Source organism: Lepisma saccharinum, chromosome 28, assembly GCF_977018435.1.
Source record: "Lepisma saccharinum chromosome 28, izLepSacc3.1, whole genome shotgun sequence".
Classification (NCBI taxonomy): Eukaryota; Metazoa; Arthropoda; class Insecta; order Zygentoma; family Lepismatidae; genus Lepisma; species Lepisma saccharinum.
Genome location: NC_139256.1, coordinates 19,238,468 through 19,261,532, shown reverse-complemented (window position 1 = coordinate 19,261,532; position 23,065 = coordinate 19,238,468). Strand labels below are relative to the sequence as shown.

Sequence of the window (23,065 nt, the reverse complement as noted above, 5' to 3'; positions counted from 1 at the left end):
AAATCCATCGCCAAATTGTCGAGATGTATGGTGAGAATGCGATGTCACGCCCCATGATCACAAAATGGTGCCAGATGTTCGAAGAGGGAAGATCGAACGTGAACGACGAACCGCGTATCGGGCAGCCTGCAACTGTGAACACTATCGACAACGCGGAGCGTGTGAATGCAATCATTGTTGCTAACAGCTGAGTGAAAATTAAAGAGATTTCAACTGAACTGAACATATCCTATGGTAGTGTGTCTATGCTGATTCGTGATCAGATGGGTTATCGTAAACTGTGCTCTCGCTGGGTGCCGCGCTTGTTAGCCGACGGGCACAAAAATCAACGTTTTAATGCTGTGTTGTCATTTCTTCGGCATTATTCCATGAATGGTCCGCAGTTTCTGAGCAAAATCATTACAGGAGATGAGTCCTGGGTGCACCAATACACTCTCGAGACAAAGAGGGCTTCCATGAAATGGAGACACAAGAATTCGCCACAACCAAGAAAAGCCAAAACCTGTCCAACTGTTCGAAAGGTCATGCTGACGATCTTCTTCGATTCCGAAGGTGTTGTTAAGTGAGTTTGTACCCCCAAGGAACAAGAATCAATGCCGCAATATACTGTGAAACTTTAAAAATGCTGAGAAAAGCCATTAAAGATCGAAGGCACGGAAGATTGAGTGATGGGGTTGTTGTTCTTCATGACAACGCCACCCCCCCCCCCATACAGCTGGTGTCTCACAGGATTTACTGCAGAAAGTGGGAAGTGTGGTCTCGCCCTCCCTATAGCCCCGATTTGGCACCCTGTGACTACCACCTTTTCGGTCCTCTCAAACAAGACCTAGGGAGTCAGCATTTCACGTCAGATGAGGAAGTGCAGGACGCAGTCTCAAAGTGGTTCGAAGAAATTGGACAGAATTTTTACACACAAGGAATCGAAAAACTGGTCACCAGATACGAAAAGTGCTTGAAACACCTTGGTGACTATATCGAAAAAAGTTAATGTTCATGCATTTTCATCCAATATTTTTTTTCTTTCTAATAATGTGTTTTGTTTGTTTTTACAGGGGGGTGTAACACGTAGATATATATATGTTTTATACAAAAGCTTTTTCTGGTATATGCCCTGTAAAATATTTGAGCAGTTTGATTACAACAAATAAAAAAATTATATGTAAATATGCATTTTTCTGTTTCTGTTACCGTATACATGAACCTACTATGGAAATCTTTGTTGAGTGTGTTAATGAAACTATAATAATTTCAGTAATGTTTTCTTCCAGTGAAAATAAAACATTCTGGATGTACCATATAACTGTAACTTAATTTTTTTCTTTGGTTAATGATAATGACTAGGGCCATGAATTTTATGATCTAAAAATCACTAAAATATGCAAAATAAAATATGCTCTTATGACCTAAAATTTTACAAAATATGCACTATAATTTGAAAAATATGCCCTTATAACTGGAATGTTTCAAACATCAATATCTAAATGCAGAGATATTTTCACATACGTATTATTTTTAGTTCACTTTATGGGCCCCGAGTTGAAATGCACAATGAATACTTTCTCTAAATTCTCAAATAAAAATGAAAAAGATTTTGCTGCAGTCAAAGAAAAACAAAACCTCTTGAGTAAACATGGGAGAAAGAACGAATCCACTTCGAAAATGATTGTATATTTCTTGAAAATGCAAAAATATGCTGAATATGACCGAAAATCCATCAAAATATGGTCTATCATGCAGAAATGGCCAAATATGCCCTTAAAAAGCACCTTAATTAGTTTCTTCACAATATGAATTTCTATATATTTAGGGAACAGATCACCCTTACCAAAAAAAATATGCTGTCATAAAAAAACTAGCCCTAATAATGACAGTATTTAACAGGTTTAGTATTTTAAATATTCTTCTACATAAATTTCTTGCTAGTTTTGTCTACATAAATGACTGAATTTTAAATCAAGATAAATTTTAGTGTTTCCAGTTTGCATATTAAATTACCTTTCTTATGAACCTCACCCCATCACATCAGTACATATATTTTGTTTCCTTTCTTAGAGCCATTCAACGATTACGAGAATAATGTACTTGCACCAAAAGTGATTCTGATATTTACAAATTCCGTATGAACATTATTCTATAAATTATTTCTTAAAAAAGTGTTTTAATTAGTGATTGTTTTTAAAAATCATTCCATTTAAATCCAACTGCCTTGCTGGGTGCAAATTTGAATACTAAAAAAATAACACTTACGAGCATCATCAGGTAACTTAGTAAAATTCAAGTCTTCTAAGGTTACAACTTCAGACTCCCTTCTTTTTGTAACTCTTCTTGGTTTTGACTTATTCATAGTTCCGCTAAAATAAACTTCATCCTTGTCTTTCTGTAGAGGCACTGGTTGCTCAGTCATTTCTGCTTGCTCTCGCTTTTTCCTTAAGTGAGCCTGCGTTATCTCGCTGTGGTCCTTGACGTTCCTCTTCCACTCCATCTGACGCAGCTTTTCCAGGGCTGATTTCTTGTCTTTATCACCAAATTTGACAACATCTGGAAGATCTGCTTTGTTGCCTACGCCTCCTTCTCTATTCTCTTTTTCATCTCTGAAATGACCACAAAAATTCAGTAGCTGAAAGTGCATAAAAACAAGAGAAGACATTGCTTATAGTATGCTCTATACTCTGTTCCCAGAATGTGTGGAGCAAAGCCGCCCATAGCAGCAGAGAAGGGGAAGAAATAGAGTGGGCAGAGCGAAGCAGTACACGCTGCTGCGAAGGTTGGTAACTGAAGTTTATTCCCCCTCCACAGAATCCCATTGCCTCTCACGTGTTCATTGGAGGAGCTGTCTAACGTCACTACTTGCGCAGACTTGTTTTAGTTCGTTTTACTTCATAGATACCTGGGACAGAGTATATTGGGTTTTGATACAAGCAGTCGTGGATTGGGTCCCTGGTGGAAATCACAGAAAGGGGGTTCTGGCCTAGCACTGTGAGGACAGTTGAAAAGAAGCAGTGGAGGATTCAGTTTCACTTGTTAGACCTTGTAAAAATGTATAAACAAATAAATAATGTACAGGGTGATTCTTATAGAACCGGCCTGATGAATTTGCTAATAATGCTGCAGGTGATGCAGATAACAGCTCACAATTATGTGCAGATGGTCTGACAGGAGGCAACACTTATGCTGCAAGGTTAAAGGACACATAGTGGTGCAACTACGAACGTCTTTCCAGTGTCCAGGCATCAGGCCCTCAATATGCTATCAGCCTGGATCTTTTCTTGTGGGGTCTACTGAAGGACAGGGTGTATGCAAACAAACTTCGTAAATTACAAGCGGTAAAGGACAACATTTCAGCTGAAATCAGGATCATATCCGAAGAAACAGTGGCGAGATACGACAAATATGCAAATGTGGGTGGAGGTGTGCCTTCTTGAAAACGGCAGACACTTTCAACCCATGCTCTGATCACAATCAACGGCACACTATCAAAGGTACGTCGTGTATTAATTACGTTAATATCTGTATGGTACATTTCATATTACAGCTCATTTTGTCGGACCAGTTCTGAATGAATCGTACTTACAAGTGGTTCACTTGAACCGCTTATTTTCTGCTTCAGATGAATTTCTGGATTCATCTTCAGGAGTCTGAGGAATTAACCATTAAAAAATGGTTGAAAATAATTAAACAAATTATTCAGCACATCCCTGACTGTATTTTACTCTCCTTCCTGGTACTTCCTGAAGAAGACTTTGCAAACAGGACAATAAACATTGGACAATAAGCTGTTGAAGTAAACAATTTGCAAGTCAAAACTTCAGTTTTGCATTAAGCAAATATACAATAAAGCCCGCATCACACGGAACTGGATTTCCAGTAGGTATACCCTAGCTGCCGCTGGACTGGCTACCAATTTGCTAGTTTTCGCCTCACACGATACTTATCAGCGTACTTGTCGATAGACTTTTGTTCCCATATGAGGGAAATTGTAATGGCGGCCGAGTGAGATGTAAACAATGTATCACTTCACATTTTTAAAAGCCAATAACTAATCAGCCGAGAGGAATAACGTTTCGTATAAAACATTATTAGGTACAAAACAATGGCGCTGCTTAAATACATACTTTACAACGTTTACTGTACATGTATGGAAGAATACTTTAGTTGTTTCAAATGTAAACACCGTGCACTCAGCATAGATGGTGTAACTCAACGCACCTTTCATGCTGTATACGTTATACATTGCTGGAGTAACACTCGGAAACCACAGACAAAAACGCTCCTTTGCACACTCGCAGATTATCTTCACATGGCGAAACCTTGCTCTGATTGGCTGTTCCACAGAATCCAGTCGAGGAAAGCAAATAGCACTTAGAACATGTCCTATTCCTCCAAACCAGTCAAGCAGTCAGCCAGGCGGCCATGATTGCTACCTAGAAAGTTAGTTCAGCGCCAACTAGAAATCCAGTTCCGTATGATAGGGGCTTAAGTTGTGGTAGTCTTGGTCCTCAATAAGCTGTTGCACTACTGTGCTCAGTTTGCAGGTACTTATTCTTTCAATTAGGAAAATTTACAAACATCAGCAAATTTTCAAAATAAATTTCATTCAAATTTAATTTGTTAAACTGAAAAATTGCTGAAATGCTAGGAATTTCGACGAGACGAGACGAGACAGGTTCATATTTTTGACACCTCAGTGGTTTCCAGTGGTAATTCAAAAATTAAATGGAAGGGGAGACAGTATCTTAATTTCAAATACTTTTATAGCAACCATTTTTCATCTGCACAAATATTTTCAAGTGGGCGTCTGATTATTTTTTCTTTAAATTTCAATACATCAGTAAATTTATATCATGTTTAAGAGTTGTTGTTCTTTTTTTAAAAAAAGAACCTGCAAAAACTTTTCACAACATAACATGAAAATAAAAGAGCGAGGGGTCAAATTGCAGAAAAACAGAAATAGCTAAATTTGTGCATACATGCTTTTAATGACCTGAAATATTTATAATCTCATTTTGCTATTGTTCCTAATTTTCGTTTTTTTGTTATTTTCATTATTGCCTTAACTTTTTCACTCAGGTTGATTTCCCTGACTTTTCCATGTTTTTTGACCATCAAGATGAAAAACAGTAAAAATATATGCCCAAGAACAATCGACATTCAAGTGTGTTAATATATGTAAATAAATTAAACATTATTACCTAATACATATGCTGTACTAATTCCTTATTTGCAATCTTTCCGAAAAAAAAAATCTTCAATGATTTTAGATTCCATTTCAGAAACTTAAAATAGTGGATATGCACACTTTTTGTCACTGTAATGCTCAATATAAAATCTATTGTCATAACAATGCAATGTCTCTGCTGCCCTATGCCAACAATAAAGAATAGGGAATGGGGGAGAAAACAGTGCAAAAATTATGTTGCAACAGCTTGAAACAAAGTAACCATTGTTCATGTCATAGTTTGGACACACCAAGTGTAAAATAACTGGAACAAATTAATAGTGTTTTGGATAAACTAAATAAACAGAACTATAATTACATTTTACTATCCTGCTTCTTCTTACGCATTTTTGCCCGACTAAGAGATTCTTCCACTTTTTTATCATTCTCAGCCTTTTGCTGCAACACATCATCATCCTCTTCATCATCATCCTGTAAGAGAAAAACGTCTTAAAATACAATTTTTATTCTGACCAGGGGTAAACCAGTGGTTTGGTTCACATGAAAGACTGGATCACAGAAGGCTAGATTTCCTGCAGTTTTCCAGTTGGGCTTGGACAAGCGTGGTACTGGCCCATCTGCTAGTTTTTGCCTCTCACGATGCTTGTTGCACTACTTGTCGGTATGCTTTTGTTCCCACAAGCATTGTACAGAGCAGACAAGCTGAAAAGATGGGACGAGCGTTTTCAAGAATGTACGAGAAAAGTTACTGCTTTTTTTAAAAAATAAAATTAATAGAATCAAAATAAAAGTATTTGTATGGACTACAAATTGGATCGAGAGAAAGTATGATAATACAGGTATAGTCAATAAGCTTTATAACGAACTCGGGTATGCATATTCATACATGAAATTTGCAGGATTCATTCATAAAAATAAATATTTTGTTCAACTTAATATGTCAAACATATGCACTGGTAATAATAAGGATTTTCATTATTGGCTCTCACATTTGTCGTTTACAAATATCATCGCTTTGGATAAATTTCAAAATAATAATTAACCCTAATGCACATTATCTCTGTTCTCTTCTTTCATTGAGTAGCGAACAAAAACTACTCGGAAAACAGACAAAAAAAACTCTCTCTTACAAAACTCATAGATTATCTTCATATGACCAAACTTTGCTCTGATTAGCTGTTCTACAGAACATAGAAGAGAAGCCAGTTGCAATTAAAACACTGTCTAATCATCAAAACCAATCAAGCAGCCAATATTTCCAGCCAGATAGCCAGTCCAGCGCCAACTAGGGCATTCCTACTGGAAATCCAGTTCCGTGTGATTCGGCCTTTAGTTACTGAAATTCTGGATCAAGTTATCTCCTAGGGTCTGCAAAACGTGATGCGAAATTTTCGCAGTCTCTTAGAAAGGATGATTCATAATTCCCTCTGGGGTTTCATACCTTTATAGAACAAGCACTACACTACATACAGGAAAAAGGTGCATATCTGTACATGAAGAATCTCTCATAGTTTGCACTCATAATAGGTTCCATTGTGTAATTGTAGATTTAGCTGCTAGGTGGCAGTATAATGCAAACATGGCATGCAATGGTAAACATAAAGCATTCTGCATCTTAAAATTCGCTAAATTTATTTTTTCTTACAAAGATCATGCCCCCCTTGGCCAGGTGATTTTTCACAACTGTGAGAAAGGATCGCACATGCAGTCGCTGGTATTGATTGCAATATGTTGGGATGAATTTGGCAGGAACTTGATGTCAGGATTCATGTCTGCCATGTCACCAGGGGTTCACATATCGAACACCTACAAGGTACATACCAAATTTGGAGAGATTCTCTATGTAGTGATATTCACCTTTTGCTGTATGTGTTATAGTTCTTGTACTGTAAATGTTCAAAATCAGAGGGAATTATGAATCACCCTGTATTATGGAAATTATGCAAAATGAACAATTTTCAATAATTGTATAGCAATACTGTGTGCAGAAAGTAGTTTTAATGGTTTTTCAAAGGCAGCTAATTTAATATTCTGATTACAGGGTGTCTACCCAAATAACAAATCCAATTAGTTTTTCTTAACCTTTATTTATTGAACCCCTACTTAGTAAACTTTGAAATTAGCAATTAATTGATTGACTCTGTGTTAAATCCAATCACAGTAAGGCTAATCGGGATGGGAGATACAGTTTAAAGTGGGATCCAAACCACAATGAGCCTCTACCGGTTATCGAACCTGGGGAAAATTAGCAATTAAGAAAATAAATCAATGGCTTATTGCAGAAAGGGACCTGAGTCACATTTTTGATGTATCGGAGTTAATTTTTTCATCTCCACTGTGTCTAGCAGCATACTGCAGGGGGGTGCATTGAGGGTTGCAAAATTAACTATTCATTATGTTGAATATTTGAGCCAACAACGGCACATTTCTTTCTTACACTATTAATATTATACGATTTTTCATTCTTTTTCTCAGAATTGTGCAAAAGTGACGCAGGTCCCTTTCTGCAATAAGCCATTCAAATATTTATTTAATGGAAAAACTCTACCAAAAGGCCAGTTAAGATGAAAACTGAAGCTGTATATAACAAGAGAATTCGAGTTGCTTTATCTATTAATACCAGGTGGTTATAATTAAAGTGACGGTGTTCAGAGTGGTACAGCACGGGCTGTAATGAGAGTAGCAGTCTGAAACTTCGTAAATATGCTAATGAAGCAATGCGCTCGCGAATTATGAAGAAAAAAAAATAGTTCCAATTCTCGCCACCAGGGTAAAAAACGGCGCTGTAAGCAGTCAAAACGTGGAATTTTCCATAACTCTGACGTCAAAGTCGGTGAAATTGCCTAACCATTGTGTGAGCTCCCTGGTTGTTGTTGGTGACGCTTGTTGCTTTTTCCTTTAGTAATGTTCATGTAATTCGAATAGTGAAATTGTAGCGATATTTTATTACAAAGAGTATTGTTTTCTGCGATTTATAGTGTTTTTCCTGTAACTATACCAAGTTTTGACTGCTTACAGCGCCATTTTTTACCCTGGTGGCGAGAATTGGAACTTCTTTTTTTTTTTTTTCCATAATTCGCGAGCGCATTGCTTCATTAGCATATCTACGAAGTTTCAGACTGCTACTCTCATTACAGCCCGTGCTGTACCACTCTGAACACCGTCACTTTAATTATAACCACCTGATACATTCCGGACTGCATTTGGAAGACTAGCAACTAGCATCTGGACTTTCAGCCGGTACAATCTTACGTGGGGCTCAAACCTATATGTTTGTGAATGTTCCTTCATCAATCTTACCTTACCATTCATCTTTGCGATTAGCCAAAGGGGCACAAAAGTGAAATAAAATAAACTAAATCAATCAATCATTGTGACAGCAAAAATTCTTGACCACAAGTATAATTTCTCTACTTTTTATCGACTTCTTGACCTACTTGTTGATTTCATTAATCTACCTTGGCTTTCATGACTGACTTGTAGACACCCTGGAATATTTCATATCTAAACCTGTGAATATTTTTAGGCAAACTCTGGTAGTGTAGTGTAGGTGCGTCGTAATATCAAGTGTTTCAAAAATGGTATATATAACATGAAAACTGAGAAATATTCACACTAGGTTTTCGGGATTATCAAGCCTTGTCTATTGAGATATTTGAAACTACTTCTGATTTCCAGTTAATAACGTACAGAAAATAGTAGTAATTTTCTTTAATTAGAATTGCAATTTCATGGGAAAAGAAGGTATAATTACAGCTAACCGCTTACAATAAGATCCCGACAGAAGTGACGTACCGAAAGGAGACTCCACTATTAGGGTTGAGGAAGTTACCTTGAGCCAGAAACACATGCAGCAACACAACCCTTTGCCATATATTTTCTTTGAACGTTTTACATTTTGTACACTGAAAAAAAGCAACAACCTGTTTCTGCAGGTAGACAAATGTTTCGTGCTTTCTATAACTGATACTCCCTTTACCCTCTCTCTTTTTTGGAACTTCTCTGTAATTACCTCAAAGTCAGCAGGTGTAAGCAACATGTGTCCAATCACTGACACAATGCCTCATATTTCACATATACTCCTTGAGGCTTGCCTGGTGCAATAATGAATCCACTTACAAGTCTCCTTTGGGAAAATTATTGTTTCTGATTTCTCATGTTGTATAGAAACTACTCGAGGTTGGCCCAAGTAGATCCATGTGCTTTCTTCATTGAGCTTTCTTTACGAAAAACCAAATTCAGAAAAAAAACAACAAAAAAAACAGTGTTTCTCCACTAAATTTTACACCATCATGTCAGAAAGGGAGAATTCAAACTGAAGAGACATGCAACAAGTGACACTTGTTTCTTTGCTCAGTTCATATGATGGTACAGACGTAATTGCATTAACCAGTTTATTAGAAAAAAAAACACCTTTACATGTAAATAGCATTGTAACATTTGTGTAAGTTATTGAAACTCGGGAAAGCCATGTTGTGCATGAGAAACAATATGCACTGCATACGCTAGACTGGATAAAACAAAGACCTAAACACTAGAGAAACGGTTCCCAACCTTCATGAAACCATGTTCCGGTATTCTTTTTTCAATGCCCTTAGCTCAAGAATTTTCCTCATAAATACCGTTCTATTATTAAAGATTTTATTCATGAATTAACATGTACCCATGAAATTAAATATTGATAAATAAATTCTAGCATAATCATAAAGAGTAATTTGATTTGATTTATTTTACTTCACTTCTGGTGCCACTTTTGGCTAATTTGCGAAGATGGGGATGAGCGATGATGATGAAATTGATGAATAGACATCACATGCTCAAGCCAGGATTCGAACCCGGGACCCCTCATAAAGAGTAATAATAGTTTGATTAAGTGCAGGATTGTTGACAAATATAAAAATATGGATGACGAAGGGTTAAGGTTGACTCCTTGTAACTAAGTGATCCCGGGTTCGATACTCTGTGGAGGCACATAGTGTAGCGGATCCCACTTTAAACTGTAGATCCCATCCTGATTAGTCATTTCTGCACAAAATGGACTTAAAAAACGAAAACTCACAACTCAAATATGATACTGGGATTGTGTTGTCAACCAATTTCATCAGAACCTTTTGCAGCTCAGTATATTTGATACGAGGGCCCGGCAGTTGAAAAACAATGCACTAAGAGTACTTTTCCACGTTGACTAATCTATTTTGAACTAAAGTGCCTCCACGTGCTGGCTTTTTAAAATAAAAGCAATCACGTCCTAAATGTCCAAGAACGCAGCCTCTTTACAAGATGTTGAAGGCATTATGTTTAAATCTTAAAACATTGTACATATCGATATCAACAAATTACAGAGGTTCAAACATGTTGTAAGGTCTCCAGTTGGGCCATCCCAAAATAGCTCATTGGGGTGACGCATTCAGTGGGCATACTCAAACAACAAACTGCGACACGATGCACGGTATTGAGGAAAAGTCTGACCAACACGATAGAGAAATGAAGGCTCGTGCAGCTTGTCATGTCAATTCGGTTCGAAACGTTCAATTGATTACTGAGTGTTTGCTTGCAAGCAGCACTTGTCTCTTCGGTGTGAATTCTCCCTAAGACACAATGCAATGCTGGAAAAACTGACCCTTACATAATTAATTTCCAGGATTTCCTGTATTGAATGCAATGGCAATAAAAAATGTATAAAGTGTCAATGTATGTGACTTTATAATGTAGAAAGGCCAGTGTGAATACAGTTTGCTGTTATATGCACTCCAAGTTAGGGTGGCATGATTTTGGAAACACACTGTACTTATATTAACATTTATAAATATTATCAACAGCATTCCACAAGCATCTAACAATGGCAAGTGCTGCCATTGGTATTAGTTCAGCCCTAATTTTGAGATCATCTTATTGAAGAATATACGTATTTCTACATTCTACAGCATACTTTGCATAAATATCATTTTCAAATTAAATAATTTAAAATAACTCTACCAAATGCTTGAAAAGGTGAAATCAATTCATATTATTTACTAAACAGCTTAACTTTTTTTTTATATCGTCTGCATTCACTTCCCCATAGTCTCCATACCTCTCTACCAAGTTTCAAATGGGCTCCAGAGAGCTCTGATTAGAGCAACTTTAATTGTGGTCACCAAGTATATAGAGTATATACACACAGTTTTATTTTATGAGAAGCACATAATGTTGCAACGAAGTTCTACTTTGAAATTCGTATGATGAAAAACTTAATACAGCAGTCAGCTCATGAGACGTTGCCCAAACGAGGGGAGACAGGGTGCAGGGATAAAGGGAAGGGCAGGTACATTTGTAGATATTAGGGGTAATAGAAAGTCTTCCGCTGCGGTCAGTGTCCCTTTGGAAGTGCGTAGGAGTTGATTTGCGTCAATCACACAGTGCATATGTCTGCGGCAACAGGTTGTTGCTTTCCTTTCAGTGTCCAGAATACTTTTGTATTGTAAGTTGTTAACTTTCAATGAAGATGCAGCACTTCAAACACACGTTTTGGGCTTACTGGTGTTTTGGTGGGCTTATAGCTAGATCACACACCCCTGTATTATAATTTTATACAGTTTCCACTAATAATAGGCCTCATTATAGGCAAATGTCTGACTATTCTAATATTTATTCACTATGATCATAATGTTGTACGGTTGTGAAACTTGGTCTCTTTACTTTCAAAGCATAACATAAATTGATATTCTGCCTCAGAGTTCTTTCTTCCAAGCCTAGTCAGGAAACAGTTTTTGTCAGTCGTCTCTAAAAACACATTTGCGCTCAGCATGGTTCAGACCGCTGATTGACAGAACTTCACTGGTATGTAACAACTAAGAGTACGGCAGTTAAAAATTACTGTTTATTTCTGAATTCTGATGTCAGGAAACTCAAATCAAAGTAAACTGCTACAAATCACATATTCTTACCTATTGTTAGAAACTTGTTGCTCACCACGAGCTGCGGTAGATGTCACAAATGCTTTGAAATTAAAACCTCACACAGCGAGATGGTGACAACAGAAGTTTCTTGTATTTGCACTTGCAACTGAGTGTGCTGTATTTCCTTACTTCGAAATTGAAGATGGAAACAATATTAAAAATTATTTACAAATAACATTTTGTTACTAATCTTGGAAGTTAAGGCGAGGAGATACAATTACGCACCAATTGTGCATTTATTTTAGTATCGACCGAATGGGCACTGCTACTAAAACAAACCCTGGGTGTATCCAAGAGTATGAATTCCTCCCCATGTTGCAAGTGCAAACATTTTGTTATGTTGATTATTAAGCTGGACACGATGTTTGAATAATATGATGAATAATAATTTTCGGAATCCCATGTATTCCTTATGGGGAATCAACTTCAACATCAAGTTACGGCTAATCAAATGGAAGTTTCGACTTTTCCGCTGGTGAAATTCATCTTCAAACTGCCCTCTTCCCGTTGACATCTCTTTCTATTCCATCAGAAGTTTTATATTCACAAGAGAATGAATCAAATCATACTCCCATATTATCAATGCTTTTTTCCTTGCCTCCTAGCAGTGTTGCCAAACCTGATGGGAATAAAAGAACTAAATTTCACCTTAAATTGAGTTCAAACTGACTCTCATGGAGCTAGATTTACGATGGCTGTTTAAAGTGCCTTCTAGGGTAATGTTAGTTGTCAAAGGGATGGGGCACTGCTATTATCGTTAACTCTAATTTGATGACAATTTATTCTTAGTTTTCAACATCTAGATCCGGCGGCATCGCCCATCTCAATAATCCACCGATGGTGGTATGAAATCTAAAGTAAAGAATTCCCTGATAACAATATTATGTCAATTTCACGTCTAGCATTGCGCTATAAAGAATTAGCTGGGGAGATAAGAGGGAGTGGGGCGACGCAGCCAATATAACAATATCCTGTCATGTGCAAAATGTATAATTATGACAAAAGTTGGTCTATGTGGGCCGGAACCAGTGATGGCATCATAGTGGGGCACGGGGCGTGGGCGTCCCAGTTCACAGCCGAACGAGTGCACGAAAGAGCCAGATCTGGCTCCGAGAGAGCTAAGTTGGCACACTGCCATGGACAGAAGGGCTTGGGAAGACTCTCGTGGAAATTGTATCGCATGCCCTTAAGCAGTTGTCTATCTGCAAAAAAGAGGACATTTCCAAATTTTCCTAAAAACCCACCCGGAGCAGGATTTGTCTGGGGTAAAATAGGATGTCCGGTAACCCTAAACAACTTGAATTCGTTGCACAGAGTCCACATGTGTTTCTCACTCAGGGTGCACTGCCCCAACCCTAATAGTGGGTTCGCTACGTCACTTCACTTCCATAGATCTTGATAGGAGATCTTCCCCTAAGCGGTCAGCTGTACACGTAGCATATGGCATCTGACTACAACTTTGAGGAGTTTCGCATTTACCTGCTGTACTGCTATCTTCAAAAGCCCGTCAACCCAGTTTAGGTTTCTCATGGTCCGCATCACAATTGATGTCTTTCCCTGTTTAGTTCAGGATTAGGTGGAGCAGAGTCTATGTTGTTTCATTTTTCGACTACAATCTAACTTTAGCAAAATACCCACTAATTTAGAACTAAATATGGACTTTGTAGTCCACCATTTGCAAAAATAAGAATAGCTTGTGTCTTTCTAAATAAATTTTCTGAGCCAACTTTTATATCTGAAGATGAACTTCTACTAAGTCCAGCTTTAATTTACAATAAAAATCTTATGAAATACAAAACATAATTGATGGCTCATTTTGAATATGAAAATGTATCCCTTTACTCATTGGTCAGGTAATAACTAATTGGTGTCATTACATAAAATGTATATTAATAAGCTGTACATAGAAATCTGCAATAAACAGAATGAAATGTGAGGAGAATATTGATGGGGACTAAACAATAACAGGAGAATAAAAGTTTACAAAGCATGAACAAACAAACAAACAAAAAAATCAAACATAATATGCATTCTACCCTGCTGTTTGTGCGCACTGTAATAAAACAATAAATACTCATGTTTAGCATACTTATCTACCTTATATGCCTGAGGATTCTTTACAAGATAGTCCATCAGAGGATAGTCGATGGGTCGACTGTTACTGGGTTTCGATATAACACAACCCACAACTTTAAGAGAGCTCTCACTGCTTGCGTTACTCTTCTTACTCATGGTTTCTGCTTCAATCTAAAAATAAAGAGGTTCAATGATAAAGTAATTTCATATAAGAAGACCAAGATGGGCAGGCCATGTGGCACTTATGGGAGAGAAAAGAAGAGTTTACAGGATTCGTGTTGGGGAACCTGATGGTAAGAGACCTGTAGGAAGGCAAAGATGGAGGGGTAATGTTGATTTGGACAAAAAAGGGTAACTGTTCAGATTGTTTTATGATTTCTCCTAGCACAAAGACTAATTATTGTAGAAATTTTGGAAAACATTGTCACGAAATTTGAACCTTCCTTAAAGTAATGAGCGATGTTTGGACTTGAAAACAAGTTATTTATGTAGAAAAAAAAACCTTGAAAATTACCTTACGCACTTCTCATGGACAAGACATTTTCCATCGACAAGCGACAGTAAATATCGTAGAAGCGTGGGAATGAATGTAGAAGTATATCGGAACCTTAGTGGAATGCATTTAGGGACTTTATTTTAATGCTATGGAAACCAAACCTAACCTGCCTAACCTAACCACGATATCATATATTGAACAAAATATTAAGTGATCGCTAAAACTCCGCAGTATGTGTTTACAGACATAAATCGAAATCGAACCATGTAAAAATTGCATTCGTAGCATGATGAAATCGCAATAAAACAAAAGGAACTTGGGCCATTTCGGTGTCCTGTTCATATTTGGCGGTCACTTGTTAAAATTCTAGAACTTGTAAAATAACCTTGCGATTTACCACGGTGATTGTCCATACACAGCAATTCAGAACATCTTTCTTTCGCAATTCATTAATGGTCTTCCTTTACGCACAACAATCTGGCTACCTTGAATATTGATGTCAGACGAGGAATGCCTACGAGGTTAGGTTAGGCTTGTTAGGTTAGGTTCCATTAGCATAAATACAAAGAAAAATTAATATTTTCGCTAAGACGCGTTACCTTGTCTTGCCTAACATGAAAAAGCTCTCTCCTGTGACGTCAGAACACAATGTAGCTAAAGTGTTGTGCGATAAGTGACACCCATTCGGAGAAAATGGCATGTTCTGTGGAACTGCTGTTCTTATGGTAGGGTTATGTTACGTTAAGAAAACATAGTTTATTTCATTTTTTTCTTGATTTCCAGACTCTACCGCCAATTATTATATGCATATTTGTGATTAGGAGTTCACAATTAGTGAGTAGGCGAAATTTCATAGAAATTGGAAAGTGGTCCGCTATTGTAAACTCGTTCCCAAAAAAGGAAATCAGTAAGGATGGAAAACATTGCATTGATCCATCTTCCTATGGACTGCTGCTGGTAAACATTACTTGATGTAGACATGAAAAGGTATTGAATTCCTCAATGCTTTCTTTGTTACGTTAGGCAGGTCAGGTTTAGGGCTGTTAGCATTACTTGCAACACCTGATCATGCGACTTCTGGCCTTCAGCACTTTCTGCTATTCCCAGTACCTGGTGAAAATGCCCAATAAGCTATTGGCTCCGGTACCCTTTTCTACACCCTCGATTTTCCGCACTCTTCGAATATTTTCGTTACAAAAATTAGTTCTTAATAAGAAACGATGCTTCTTAATAGTGCGGAAAGTATTTTTTTTTATATCTACGTGCAAGCTATTCTCACCACCTGGCGAAAGTATCGCGGCCATTTTAATTTGTTGTAATTATTAATGGTACTAATTTACTATACCGTAATAAGTTCCTGTAGCATTGTCTAACATCGGAAAACACATGAAAAACCTAGTAAATTTATTTTATTACAATCAATGATCATTGATTGAGTGTAATTTATTTGAAAGAAAATTTCCAGCAGAAAGTAATTTGCAGTTTTAAGAATTAGTAACTGTAACCGAATAACTTTTTTAAATGAGAAAAAAGGGTAATTGTAACTCCGTCACTTTTTGAAACAAGTAACCGTAACTGTAACTCTATTACTTTTAAAAAGTAACTTTCCGAACACTGGTTTCGAGATACGTAGTGTATAAAACACTCAACTGTCAATTGTGTTTTTCTTCATATTTTAAACTGCTTCGACAGTACAACATGGATACCATCAACTTCACAGCAAAGCACGCTTTCTTCTTCATATTAAAAGCACGTGCCCTTCTAAAGGATTGAGAAATGTGAACAAATATTGTCTTGTCTTTTTCTTTGCACTTCACTGTCCAGAATTTCCATTTCATACTAGTTATTCTGTTTGTTACTGTCTCTTACTGGAATACATGCGCATGGTGCCTTTCTTTTCGACTATTACATTCTACTTTCATAAATTACACACAAATAAGCATGACATCAGATAAAAATATTTGATCACTTAGCCATAAGTACAAACGTTAATACACTTACCTTTTAAGTATTATTTGCAAGTTATTTTAGTCGTGCTTTAATGAAATAAACAAAGCAATTCTTCTCATCTCTCGCTGCCGCCATTTACGTCAAAATCTTTATGCTATATAATCTGTGCTTTTATGAATGTGAACATCAGTGTTGCCATAGCAAAGAATGAGTTAAAGCCAGAGGCGCTTGTACACCCAACGGCAAAAAAACAGTAGGCGAATGGGGCTGTTCACTGCCAAAGTTTCCGGTGGCGGCTCCACCCCTGTTGTGTCCCTAAATAATTCTGTTCGTCATTTGGTTGCCCTAAGCTTTTCATTGGAGAGCGTTTCATCGTTATTCCATGGTTCCTTAAAACAACACAGGATGTAGAATAAAAAGGGTAAGAATTTACAATACCGGACCCTTCTGTCATTTCTATGCTACTCAGAGGCGTGGCGTGCATGTAGCTTCTGTTACCGCAGGTAACACCAAAATATAAAGAATTGAAGAACCCGTCTTAAAATATTATTACGTACATAAACTGGTAATATTGTCGTAAAGTAAACATTGCAGACTGACATTTTTTTCTGACACCGGCAAAAGCGGAGAGGAGGACTGATCCGGTATCCTCCTCAGGCAACATGAGGAAAGGGCCGTGAGCCCACGCAGTGGCGCAGGAACGTTTTTCATTTGGGGGGGTACAAAATTCAGCCTCCCATATATATATGTCCAATCAAGTGTCGCAATAATAATAATTAGCCACACCCCCTATACGCCTTCATTGCGTGGTGCTAAGCACAGGGGAACACTTTACTTTTTAGGATAATTATATTTAATTAAATTAATATATTAATTAATTAAATATGTACATTAATTAATATTGTATTGTTATTATTACATGAATAGGTAAAAGATAGTAAAAGAATAGAAATATAACAGCAAGTATTCATTATCTAGGTTGCGTATAGTTAAGATCGCCAAGATTTGCACAAAAACAACTGCCCTGGCAAGGAATTTAATGTCAGATAGAAAAAGAATTGAATATTTATTGAATAACAAAAAAGGAGTTAGATCCAATTAACGAAAAGTAAAGTTCCTGATTAATATTTTATGGATATTATCATTAGTAGTGTGCATAAATCTTTGGAATCCTTCAAAGCCGTATGAGCCAAATTCCTTGTCTTCCAATAAGTTCAGCGCATAAAACCATCGAGTATACAGGATGCAGCAGAAATAACTCCCGGATTTCATTCGTGAATAACAAAGCAACGATAGATGTTATGCAAAATTTTATTTCACAGTTGGAAAGAACAAGGATTATCATTTTGTTTCCCATATGTACCGAGACAACTCCATGAACGCCCCTACTTTTTTGAGGAAGACGGCACTCAGTTAATGTAACTTCTGACCGTTATGTATGGATGTTACGCAACTTCCTGCAGCCGCAATCGAACGAACGTGGCAAAGTTTTGCATAACATCTATCGTTGCTTTGTTATTCACAAATGAAATCCGGGAGATATTTCTGCCGCACCCTAACTTTTAATTGTTACGCTGTTCAAGCATGGTATTGGCATTGATGAAAATTGAGTATAACAAATGCTAAACAATTATATTTTGATAAATTACTTTTACTACTTGGTAAGTCTTTTGGGGGGGAAGGGGTCCGGACCCCCTGGACCCCCACAAAAACGTCCTTGATACCTAGGTATAATGTGAAGCCATGAGAAATATTCTCTTTTAGAACAGCACACACGAATGTCCTGTTATTTAATGCAAAATATGCATAAATATTTTTCATTGTTTTTGTTAGAATTTAAGTGAAAAAACAAAAAAAAACAAAAAACAGATTTTAAAATCGGATAATAATTCTGAAACATATAAGGCTAAGCTCTGGACCTCATTCTGGGCTTATTTGGATTTCACGGAACAGAAAATCAGGAGTGAGGGGGATCTTGAGCCACCCCAACCAGGAATAATCATCTCCTACCCACTGGATATAGAAACTACATTATATAGAGTTCCACTTCAGTTCCGCTCTTTCTAATTTTAAAAGTCCCATAGCTACGCATAAAAATATCTTTAAACAATTTTTGGCAGGTGTGTACCATATCCAATGCCTTTTAGAAGCCATGTATTTGGTATTTTCTCAGACATCTATAGGGTGTTGTATTAAAAAAGAAAAAAATGAGTTCAGATGGTTCCCAATCAACTCGTAAGAAGTCTAACTTTGAAATATTTGTGAAAAATATGACAAATCATTTATTTGTAATATAATTAGCTGTACCTAATGACGCTCTTCAAGTACTGAAAGTAATATCATTCGGTTCATTTACAAAACCGAAATCCTTCAGCTCTCAGAAGTAGCAAGGAAAGCCATACCCTCGCCGGACTCCGTGGCGGAGGGATTAGCATAGCGCGCTATGACGCCTGAGGTCCCAGGTTCGAATCCTGGCCTGCCCTTGGGTGTTATTTTTGAGTGTCCATCAATTTCATCATATCATCATCACTCATCCTCATCTTCGCGATTAGCCAAAAGTGGCAGAAATGCGAAGTAAAATAAACCAAATCAATCAATCAAATATTCCCGTCTTATTCCCAGCGACCTTGTAAATCCAATCCAAAATCTACCAATAGAACCTGCAGTGAGTCTCATTTATCTCGTGCATTCATCTGACTAATGTAATTTTCTTACAATTTGACTTTAGAGTTTAACATAAAATGGCGTTGTGTTTGTGTTGCATTCGATATCACAATTAGATTTTAAGCAATTTATGTCCAATTATAAGTATACCTAATACATAGGTAAAAAATAGTCCCCCCTCTGATAAAATCGCAAATTGCACCCTGTTTAAATGTCTAGGAAAGATTTCATTTCACCTAGGAATGGTATCGCGATGCGATGAGTCGAGAATTGTCACAGCCTCATCTTGTATCCTGTGTGGTAAGGTCCTTCTCGTTCTTGTTTGTGCTTATTTCTTTCGGTTTCCACTCTGAAGTTATGAAAACTTATTCCAAATTTACCTCATTCTCAGATAGGCTAATCGGCACTCTATTTTTTAAAAAAATATATATCTTAATATATAGGTTTAAGTATAGTTTTCCCAGCACCATCTTACAAATTTATGAAAAATATGGGTGAGGTACAGGAGTGCATTGTACCTCCCAAGTTGGTCTGTCGTGTCTCGTCTCGTTCGTGTAAGTGTTCCGTTTCGGAAAATTCCATTATAAATATTCAAAAGAAAATGGGGTCAGTCATATACTCTTCTGATGAAGATTTGTATCTTATCTTCGAATCGACGCGACCACTGCTTTAGAAATGTGTAACTCCCCTTACGCAAAGCAGCAATCGTCTGCAGCGTAATTGTCTGAGAGTCAATCTGATTCCATCGCTCCACACACATTTTAAACAATTTTCATCTCGTTAAAGAGGTTTCCAAGAACTTAGGTCAATGAACTAACTAGTAGCAAGCACAATGTAGTATAATAAGTTTACAATTAAATGTTTTGAATTTCTGTGGTAAGGACTATAATGCTTAAAATTTATAAACAATAATACATTTTTTATTGGGCGAATTGATCATAGGTTATTGTAACAGTAGCACCTTCCGTCTGCTGTCAAATTACCAAAGGGGGGTACAACTCGATTTACGGATTTAGGGGGGTACAGTACCCCCTTCAAAAATTTGCGGGGGTACAATGTACCCCTGTACCCCCCCGTTCCTGCGCCACTGAGCCCACGCAAGGAAGACTTGTGCCCGGTTCGCTCAACCATCTTTAAAACGTTCTTAACGAGTTGATAGTTAACGCATCACTAAAATCTTAGCAGCCTGTTAAACTTTTAATGTTCGCTCAAGCGATTTTATAGGCCCGTTAACTAACGACATGTTAGAGACGTTTTGCTTTGATTCCTTGCTATTCTCATACTTTGACACGAGAAATGCAACGTTTTCATTGGTTGCACCGTGGACAGTAGACTGTGCGTAAGCGATTTGTTTTGTTTTTTTTGTATGAAATCCCAGGAACAAAAATAAATAAAGTAATGTGTAACACATAAATATATGTTTAAGAAATGAATGTTACTTAGGTATTTACGTCCGCCCACCGAAAATGTTATGTATTAGGATTAACAGTTGCATTGTAATTTCGTAAGTTAGATTTAAATGAGTGCCTACCGACTGCAAATACAAGATCATAAATATATAAATAAAACTACTGTTCTAGGTTAGTGTAATCTGTTTGAAATTTAATTATATTAAAATGGCATTGCAAAAGAGGCCTAAAGGTGGAAATGAACGTGTGTTTGCTATAATAATTTTCCTCAACAAAAGAGAACATTTCACGAAATGTACACCATGCATAACTTAACTTACTGTCTATGGCAATTAAATAATATGTAAATATTGCAAGTCACTTCTATTGGAATTGATGTGAATGTGGCATTGCAAACAAGAAATCTACTGTTTCCAAATAATCACTGACAAAAAAAGAAGGCACGTAAAATGTTTACCAGTATGATTACCGTTCATGCATATGTACAAGGGACGTTTCTGAATGGTTGTTTTTGTTTCGTACAAATATTTTTCAAAGAAAATATATATATAATACAATACGATATTTTATATTTGATTTATCATAAATGGTAAAAAGGAAAAGTACACTGTTAGACAGTATCCTCACCACTTGTACGAACGTACCGTGCAAAAATACTTTCCGAATGCGTGGTAGTGTGTTTTACAAACAAATATGCATACTTTTACAATGTCCGTGCACGAAACTACATTATCAGAAACAGCTTAGGATTAAGCTTTTTTCTTAATGAAACATACATATGTAGTACGGTACTTTACATTATATTTGGTTATTCATTATGTGATGAAATTGTAGTCATTCAGAAAATGTACCTTGTACATGGAACGGTTGATTAATATATTTTAAATTTGATTTATCATAACTGGTTAAAAAAACAAAAAAAAACAAGTGCACTGTTAGACAGTACCATTACCACTTGTACATAAGTACAAGGAAAAATTTCCGAATGGATGTGTGTGTGTTCTTCAAACAAATATGTATACTCTTACAATTTCCATGCACGAAACGACAACACCTTTAAACTGCTTAGGACCTGAAGCTTAACATACATGTGTAGTACGGTTCTTTACAATATGTTTGGCTTTTCATTATGTGATGAAATTGTAGTCATTCAGAAAATGTACCTTGTACAAGGAACGGTTGATTAATATGATATTTTACATTTAATTTATCATAACTGGTAAAAAATATAACAAGTGCACTCAGACAATATCATTACCACTTGTACGTATGTACAAGGAATATAATTTCCGAATGGATGGTAGTGTCTTTTACGTCACTGCACAATGTCCATGCACGAAACTATATACCTGAAACTGCTTAGGACCTCAAGCTTTTTTTTTTTTTTTTTTTTTTTTTTTTTTTTTAATGAAACAACATATGTAAGCTATATTACGTGATGGGATGGTAGTCGTTCGTAAATGTACCTTGTACATGTAACGGTTGATTATTTTTTTAAATTTTTAAGTGCTCTTTCAGTTTGGTATGAATACGATTTAACTTCCATTTGCACCGTTATATGTCAGCCCATTTTCAATATACTGCATAATAATTGTTTTGATTTTGTGATTATATTAAGACTCACGTTATATTAAACAACATGTTTTATTCTACAGTACTTACGTACAGCTACGAGCTAAATAAGTAAATAGGTTAGGCAGGTTTTCTTTATTTCTGTACTTGGTTAGGTTAGGCAGGTCAGGTTTGGTGCTTTTAGCATCTCCAGTTTGCTACAGCTGTCCCTAGCCGCTTGTGATTCAGAATATAGAATGATGAACATTTGTGTCGAGCATTCTCGTCACTGCAAAATTATTTTTTTCCATGATGTTAATTGGAGTAGGTGGATAATAATTTGAAAAGTTCGAAAGAACAATTCCCTACTACTTTGAAAGATTGCAGGCTACATTGTGTAATGTCACAGATTTATTTTACATTAAATGAGAGTACAGGACGGGTATTGCCTATTTGTAGGACAGTTGCTTCATTTTAATTTTATCTCTTACGTTTTCTGTCATTTTTCAGTTGAAAAACAACAAAAAATTGGAATGGTAGTTATAAGCAGACATAAGCATAAACACAAGAAACCACGACTTTCTCCAGTTTCTATATGATCCACTGGAAAACGGCGTGGACGACGACACCGAATATTTTGGTGAATAACTTTATCTTATACAAATTGAAATATGTAAAAGGAGGTTACATTATTTTAAAAAGTCATGCGATATTTTGTGTTTATGGTTACAGTGCATTCAAGGTCGAAGCCCAATATTCATTTTAAAAACATCAAGTTCGTATAATTAACTATAAGCATATATTT

General features: G+C 36.5%; 1 protein-coding gene across 1 annotated transcript in view; it reads right to left on the bottom strand.

The window, feature by feature from the left end:
- Nucleotides 1-16,782, bottom strand: part of LOC145980556 (uncharacterized) — a 47,395-nt gene extending 30,613 nt beyond the window's left edge. The window contains exons 1-4 of the mRNA XM_083113579.1: nt 16,688-16,782; nt 14,212-14,361; nt 5,535-5,647; nt 2,248-2,591 (exon numbers count right to left, since the gene is read on the bottom strand). Coding sequence (XP_082969705.1) covers nt 2,248-2,591; nt 5,535-5,647; nt 14,212-14,346 — 592 coding nt within the window. The 5' untranslated portion in view covers nt 14,347-14,361; nt 16,688-16,782. The remainder of the gene's footprint in view (nt 1-2,247; nt 2,592-5,534; nt 5,648-14,211; nt 14,362-16,687) is intronic.
- Nucleotides 16,783-23,065: the final 6,283 nt, after the last annotated feature.